Source organism: Doryrhamphus excisus, linkage group LG12 (assembly GCF_037039965.1).
Source record: "Doryrhamphus excisus strain RoL-2023G ecotype Guam linkage group LG12, RoL_Dexc_Guam_v1.1, whole genome shotgun sequence".
NCBI lineage: Eukaryota > Metazoa > Chordata > Actinopteri > Syngnathiformes > Syngnathidae > Doryrhamphus > Doryrhamphus excisus.
In genome coordinates this window covers 18313685-18321918 of record NC_136368.1, presented here as the reverse complement: position 1 = coordinate 18321918, position 8234 = coordinate 18313685, and the positions used below count along the sequence as shown (strand labels likewise).

At 42.1% G+C, this 8234-nt stretch overlaps 2 protein-coding genes across 2 annotated transcripts; one reads left to right on the top strand and one right to left on the bottom strand.

Annotated features, from left to right (window-relative positions):
* The first annotated feature begins 43 nt into the window (after positions 1 to 43).
* Positions 44 to 5680, top strand: galnt5 (polypeptide N-acetylgalactosaminyltransferase 5). The gene is made up of 11 exons (XM_058082940.2): positions 44 to 96; positions 193 to 936; positions 1018 to 1184; positions 2356 to 2475; positions 2589 to 2724; positions 2804 to 2923; positions 3002 to 3119; positions 4234 to 4563; positions 4630 to 4710; positions 4788 to 4940; positions 5096 to 5680. The coding sequence occupies exons 1-11, from the start codon at positions 86 to 88 to the stop codon at positions 5234 to 5236; spliced, it is 2121 nt and encodes a 706-aa protein (XP_057938923.2). The 5' UTR covers positions 44 to 85; the 3' UTR covers positions 5237 to 5680.
* Positions 5681 to 6177: 497 nt separating this feature from the next.
* ermn (ermin) lies at positions 6178 to 7361 on the bottom strand. The gene is made up of 2 exons (XM_058082941.2): positions 6575 to 7361; positions 6178 to 6498 (listed from the first exon to the last, which is right to left on the bottom strand). The coding sequence occupies exons 1-2, from the start codon at positions 7023 to 7025 to the stop codon at positions 6209 to 6211; spliced, it is 741 nt and encodes a 246-aa protein (XP_057938924.2). The 5' UTR covers positions 7026 to 7361; the 3' UTR covers positions 6178 to 6208.
* Between the last annotated feature and the right edge of the window lie 873 nt (positions 7362 to 8234).

Below are 8234 nucleotides of genomic sequence, written 5' to 3'. Positions count from 1 at the left end.
TGAACTGAGTTTCCACCCACTAAGATCAGTACTGCTTTTTTTGTTTGTTTTGTTTTAATTTTTTGTGTGTGGAAAGGACACAAGGATGATAACAAGGTACTTACGGGATAGTGGGCGGGTTTTGACGTTTGTGTTCGTGGCTTCGGTCATTTGGCTCCTGCTGGACGTTGTTCTTCTCCGAATGTCTTTCAGCGAATTCAACCTTCAGCAGCTGAAGGAGCGAGCGATCAGGGAGAAGAAGCTCCTTAAGCAGCAGGCCAAAGTGAACCAGAATAGGGACTTAAGGTTCCCTGTGCCGAGGATGGACACGCCTGTGATCCCGGAGGAGTACACAGACTGGCTTAGGTCTGAGACCGGGATCCACACACAAGGGGGAAAGAGACATGAGGAACAGAACCTGAATTTGCAGGACAATCACAGTAATCAAACACTGATTCAAGTGGCTCCTGCTAAAAAGCCTGTGGATTTACTAGTGAATGATGCACTGTTATTGGAGAAGAACACAGTAAAGAATGACGCCATTGCAGGAACCCAGCATAGTGTTGATGGGCGCAGAGATGCAGAAATCAATCTGATGAAGACCGCACAGAATATTAAAGATGAGGCCAAGGAAAACCAGGATACAAAGAAGGAACCTACAGTTGAAAGAACACACACACCTACAACAAAGACACATGTATTTAAGGAGAACCACACCGAGATGTTATCAAAAGAGTCAGCAGTCTCCATAAAAGCAGGTGTCCATCAGGTGCTGTCCCTCGATGTGACTGGTGCCCCCAGAAACCCCGCTGCCATTGGCCAGTTCGGCCAAGCGGTCGCCATGTCCAGCGACATTGACAAAGAGGTGAAGAAACGATGGGATGAGGGATTTTTTAATGTCTATGTGAGCGAGCAGATCCCAGTGGACCGAGCCATTCCTGACACCAGGCCTGACATGTGAGTCCCATCCGTACATTAACGGTTCGATAACCCTGCTCATCAAAGCTGACGCATTCTATGTGACTTACCGATCTCCAGCTGTGCCCACAATGTGGTCCACGATGACCTGCCTTCCACTAGTGTGATCTTCTGCTTTGTGGACGAGGTGTGGTCCACCCTGCTGCGCTCCGTTCACAGCGTCCTCAATCGATCACCGCCACACCTCATCAAGGAGATCATTCTTGTGGACGACTTTAGCACCAAAGGTAAAGGTGGCTCACTTGTAGACACATCATTAGGTACACCTACACAACCTAACGTCGTCCAGTACAGGAGATGTAGCAAGCTTAGTTTTGTGGGACATTTCCAATTGCCAGCCACAGCCAATCACAGGGCACATATAGACAAACAACCATTCACACTCACATTCATACCTATGGACAATTTGGAGTCGCTAATTAACCTAGCATGTTTTTGGAATGTGGGAGGAAACCGGAGTCAAACCCACGCATGCACGGGGAGAACATGCAAACTCCACACAGAGATGGCTGAGGGTGGAATTGAACCCGGGTCTCCTAGCTGTGAGGCCTGCGTGATATTACCACTCGTTCTCCCATATTGACCAAAAAAAAAAAGGATTACGGTTTCAAAATAACCCACCATGGGGCCAAAGAGAACTGCACTGCGCCAGACTGCAGGGTGTTCCTAATATTTTGCCCTTTTTATGTTAGATTCCAGGTTGACGCAGTGGAATTATACAGAAATATATATTCATAAATGTACCACAATAATAAACATATAGTTACACAAATACATTTACATTTTGTACCGCTTATGCTTACAAGGGTCGCGGGGGTGCTGGAGCCTATCCCAGCTCTCTTCGGGCGAGAGGTGTTTTCAAAATAAAACAAATAGGGTCACTTCAATACAACACTTTAGGTGCCAATCACAGGGCACATATAGACAAACAACCATTCACACTCACATTCATACCTATGGACAATTTGGAGTTGCTAATTAACCTAGCATGTTTTTGGAATGTGGGAGGAAACCGGAGTACCCGGAGAAAACCCACGCACCCACATGCAAACTCTACACAGAGATCGCCGAGTGTGGAATCGAACTCGGGTCTCCTAGCTGTGTGGCCTGCGTGCTAACCACTCGCCGCTCCGGATAAGAATATCCACTTCCTATTTATTTACACACGCATACATGCATTTTAATGTTGTTTTTTGTGATGATCGGAGTGACCCTGAATGCATCTCACGCATACACAGGGAGAATATGCAAACAATATATGTTATACTACAAAATGAGTATACAGGCTTATCAAATATTGTGGCAGATGTGGTTTTCAGTCTCCATTCACCTTGTTTGCTTTCCAATTGTGTCAATTATGCTGGAGTTTGACCTCTGAACTTTCACAACCCAATGCAGATTACCTAAAGGATCAGCTTGACAAGTACATGTCCCGGTTCCCCAAAGTCCGAATCATTCACCTGAAGGAGCGTTACGGCCTGATCAGGGCCCGCTTGGCTGGAGCAGCCGTTGCAAAAGGTGTGTCCTGGTTTTGGCATCGTACAGGAAGTACTTTGAACGCAGGCATCTGTCTGTCAAATGTCAACATAACGTAGTTACAGCTGTGAACAGGATGTTTGCTTTGCACTTAGGTGAAGTTCTTACCTTCCTCGACTCGCACATTGAATGCAACGTGGGCTGGCTGGAGCCTCTGCTGGAGCGGGTCTACCTAAATCGCAGGAAGGTGTCCTGTCCAGTCATCGATGTCATCGATGACCAGGATATGAGGTGACACCAGTCAGTCGGATAACTGGATGTTTTGAAGGGGTCGTTTTTACTGAATGGTTCTTTTTAAATCCCCCTTTAGTTATAAGAAGGTTGACAGTTTCCAAAGAGGCATTTTCAAATGGCCTCTGCAGTTTCACTGGAGCACTCTATCCAATGAGTATGTTAAGAAGAAGAATATGACCGAGGCTGATCCTATCAGGTACCCAGACACCCTCCTACACTTTTATTTTAAGCTATTGCATGTAGGTCTTGTTTAAGTCTTGTTTAAATCTCACAGATGCCCCGTTATGGCTGGAGGACTTTTCTCCATTGACAGGAAATACTTCTATGAACTCGGCGCCTACGATCCGGGCTTGGAAGTGTGGGGTGGAGAGAACATGGAGATTTCCTTTAAGGTAAAGAACAAAACACGGAAAAAAAGACAACACAGCTGAATTATTATTTAACAGTCAGGGTGTCATCTTAGAAGACGAAAATCATTACAGAGCAACTTAAAAAGGTAGCTAAGAAATATATAAGCACAACTTATTCCGATAATGCATTATTACCAGCAGACCAACGTTGATGGTGCGTTCAATGACAAAAAAGTAGGACAAATCGCAGCTCACATTAAACATAAAAAAACTGTGGGATTTTGAATTCATAGCTACAGCATTGTAATAATTTAATTTAATTATTAATTTCTATGTATTTTAATAGGTTTTAAAAAAGAAACATTTGTGGATTAGTTTGAGTGCTAATATGCTAATTATAAAGAAAAATAGTAATACAAAAAATATGCTTTCTGACTGTATTGTTTGAAATAATGCCCCTAGTTCTGAAATTTATATACTTTTACATAAAATTTGATGTAATTATCGTTGTAGTTGCACATCAAATCATTGACCACAAAGACATTTCCCTTACTTATTATAAAAACTTACTCATAGCTGCGATTAAATGTGATTTATTGTGAGTTAACTGGACAAAAATGTGGCTAATCGTGATCAAATAGAGATTTCCACAAAGAGATTTCCCCTACTTATTATAAAAACTTATTTACAGCTGTGATTAAATGTGATTAATCATGAGTTAACTGCAGACAAAATATGATTAATCACAATCCAATACAGAGATTTCCCCTACTTATTATAAAAACGTATTTATAGCTGGGATTTAAATGTGATTAATCATGAGTTAACTGTGGACTAAATGTGATTAATCATGATCAAATAAAGAGATTTCCCCTATTTATTATAAAAACTTATTCATAGCTGCGATTAAATGTGATTCATTGTGAGTTAACTGGACAAAAATGTGATTAATCGTGATAAAATAAAGAGACTTCCAGAGATTTTGCCTACTTATTATAAAAATGTATTATAGCTGTGATTAAATGTGATTAATCATGAGTTAACTGTGGACCCCAAATGTGATTAATCACGATCAAATATTTTAATCGCTCGACAGCCCTGATATATATACAGAAATTGTTCAAATAATGTCTCCCTTCTATTAAACACTGAACAGATCTGGATGTGTGGGGGTGAAATTGAGATCATCCCCTGCTCTCGAGTGGGACACATTTTCCGGAAACAGAGCCCACATAATTTCCCCAAGGACAAACGTAGGACAGTGGAGCGCAACTTGGCCAGGGTGGCCGAAGTCTGGCTGGACGAGTACAAGGAGCTTTTCTACGGCCATGACAACCACCACCTGTTGGACAAAAGCGTCATGGACGTGGGCAACCTCACCGAGCTGATCGAGCTGAGGAACAGACTCAAGTGCAAGAGCTTTAAATGGTACCTGGATCACGTCTATCCGGAGATGGTTGCTCCGTTAGTCAAAGCTAAAGGCCTCGTAAGTTCATTTTTGCAGGGTTAGTTTATACTGTATAGAACTTTGATTGACTTGGATTTACTGCAGGTCTTCAATCGGGGGTTAAGAAAATGTCTCACTCAGAAGAAAGGTTCTCTCTCCTTTATGATTTGTGACTTAGGAAACCAGGTATCGAAAACTCAAAACCATATACCGCATGTGGAAAATGTTCACTTAAAGTACCTCAAACTACTTTTTTTCCGCAGCGTCAGCACTTTAATTACACGTGGCTGAAGCAAATCCGCCAGCAGGACTTGTGTGTTGCACCCGAGGTCAAATACAACAGCTTAGTTATAGAGTCATGTGACCCTGCTAATGATGGACAACGCTGGCTTCACAAATCTTCCAACTCTGAACTGGTAGGTTGCCTTTCGGGTGTAGTATTCACTCTTTAGTAATAATAATACTAACATATTTTATATATGGAGTACTTTGCATGGTAAAAGCAAACAGTGGAAAGTGAATGTCACTATTTACTAAACAATAACAAGATGTCTTCTTTGTCTTTTTCTAGCCCGAGCACATGGTCGTCGAGTCTTCTCCCAACCACATGTGCCTGGAAGCAGCACCTCAGGGTGACCAAATTCGTCTCGCCCCGTGCGATGCCAAAACATTATTTCAGAAATGGACGTTTACAAACTACTTTTCTCAGTGAAGAGACTCAACATGTTGCTCTCTAATTTGCACAAAGATGCTTTCAGCATTACTGTGCTGCAGGTTTTTCCTTGGAGCCTGTTTACATGTGCAATGTTTTCATGACCACATCCCTTTCTTTATGACCCCATTGCCTGTGTACTGTATATACTTTTCACTTGAATTGCACATTTGATACACTCCACAGTAAGTAGCATAGTTACTGAACACCCATTATGTGTTTCCTGTGAATTCATTAAAAACTGATACTTGATATAAAACATGTTAAGCAATTATGGACATAGCTGTTTTTAAGGTGTTTACTTCAGGTACAACCACTATGGTTTTAAAGGCTGCATTATTAGGTGGTGGAAATTGCATTGCGTTATTTTGTCACTAGAGGGAGGCCTTTAATTGTGATATTCTATAGAATATTTTGCAAAAATATGCAAATAAAATGACCAAAGGCAGAATTGAAATGGTAGTTATGTGTTTATTTCACATCCATTATTCAACATTAAGATCTAAAACCCTGAGCTGGTTAACTGTGGATTTATGCATCATCAAGAGCAATGCATTTTTATAAGTATTTAGCAGGAATATACAAAATATTAACCATATCAAGAACATTTTTTTTTAACTAAATTGAGTGTATTGCCTAATTGACACAAACGCAATGGAGTGTTAATTAGCATCATAAATCCGCCCCATGCAGAAGGTCCAACTGTTAAATAAAATGCTAATGGTTTAATTTCACTTGAACATGCATCAGATTACAATTGAATGCATCACATAATCAGTTCACAGTTCCACATGTCCAAAAGGAGTAGGAAGAAGCAAAGCTTATTAAATCCTACCCTTCCATCTGGTACTTTTACAATCAGTAACTGTTACATTTGTTCACTTCCTGCTTTCATAATATAGTTTAAGTTTTTTTTTTATCTCGTGCCGAAGTACGAGGTGAAAAATAAAATAAAAAAGTGTAAATTAGCAACTACAAATTCATCATGATGCACTCAAATTCCTCGATCTTCTGGCGGGTGTTTCCTCGTCGGATCTTGCGGTAGGAGACGGAGCTGTATTTGGAGGCTATGAGATGATTGAAGGACTTCTTTTGGGACTTCTTCGACAGAGGAAGAGTGGAGTAGCCAGGAACAGGGTCCAACTGCGGAACATCAGGATCATCCATGTTGGAGGCGTCTTCCGATTCGGAGCCTGAGCCAAGCTGGTTAGAGAAGCTTTCTACATGCAATGGTTCAACGCCCGGAGCGTGTCTCTGCTCCTCTTCCATGTAATGAAAGATACATGTCTTCTCGAAATTCTCAATTAATTTAACTGCTCATTTTGATTGCGTACATACCTTCATCTGATGAAACACTGTCCTCGGATCTTCCTAGCTTGCAGGTTAACAAATCGCTTTCATGGGTCTCCATCTCCGGACAACTCGGCTCAGTTCCCACAGCCAGGAGACCCTTGCCTGTATCTTCTGATTCCGTCCACAGTGCCTCCAGAGCACCTTCAGTCCTCTCCGACGGTTGAGCATCAACACCGGCCACCTCGCTGTTATAAAGACGCCTGCATCGACCAGGATCACGGGATCGGTTTGCTTTCATGTTCTCCTGGGTTTGGTCTTCATCGCTGTAGAACACAGAGTCATCCCCCTCTTCTACTGACCACACATCTATCTCCTCTGGGTTTGGGTTTTGAACGTTCTCATTCCCGAATCCGCAAATGATCTCAAGTACCTGCGACGCCATTACGTCTTCCTCCACTTGGTAATCCACCGGTTTTGGGCTGTGCTGCATCTCCATCTTTAAAAAAACGGTCCAACTTTGTGTGGTTCTGCTATAATTGAGTCACAGGTCCAAAATCCTTAGACGTAGCATTGCTCTAACAATGTTTGCTAAATGGCGGTGGTGCAGGGTGAAGCTCTGTACTAAGCGCTCCGTTGCTTGTTCAATTGTTTGACTTCAAGTGTTGAATCGCCCGATGAAGAGAGTTTTTGTTGTGGGCACAACAAAGCCCCTTTGTGGCTCAGGCTCAGGCAACATACAGAGGAATTGTATCCAATCTGTAATCTGTCCAGGGTGACCCAACTGCAACATTTCCAGTGGGGATTAACATTCTCCCATAGGTTTACCATAGTGTGATTATGTGTCCAGGTCCAGCATACAGTCTTAATAGGATTTCATACAAATATTGGCTTTAAATTAGTAGATACACATTTTGGGATATTGCTTGAAGATGAACCTGAATATAAGACGACCCTTTTTTTCCAAGACCCTTATTTGCGTGTATATATTTTATATATTTATTTCCAGTAGTTCTCAAACAGTTCTCAATCTCCATTCATTCATTCATTCATTTTCTACCGCTTTTCCTCACAAGGGTCGAGGGGTGCTGGAGCCTATCCCAGCTGTCTTCGGGCTAGAGGCGGGGTACACCCTGGACTGGTCACCAGCCAATCACAGGGCACATATAGACAAACAACCATTCACACTCACATTCATACCTATGGACAATTTGGAGTCCTAGCATGTTTTTGGAAACCGGAGTACCCGGAGAAAACCCACGCATGCACGGGGAGAACATGCAAACTCCAAAGGTGGAATTGAACCCTGGTCTCCTAGCCGTGAGGTCTGCATGCTAACCACTTGACAGCCGTGCAGCCCGTGAGTGACAGTACAAAAGAATAATGAACCTGTTGGAATCGTTTACATCTATAACTCTAGATGCTAGCTATAGGACAACTGGTCTTTTTTAGGCTATTCAAAGGGAAAAAATACAGTTTTATATTTTGGTAAATATGGTAATTTTCAACATCCAATGCAGTGGGTCGCAATTTTTTTGTCATGCCCCAACTGGGAGAAATGCTGTATAGAGAAACTTTTGTGCTTCCTGCAAAAAAGGGTCTGTTTTTATTTATTCCACTCAAGGCCCACCTCCAGACACGCCCACTCCCAAGCACTTAGAACTTCCAGTGTTGTGCTGCTATCTGCAAACCCAACTTCATAGTAGTT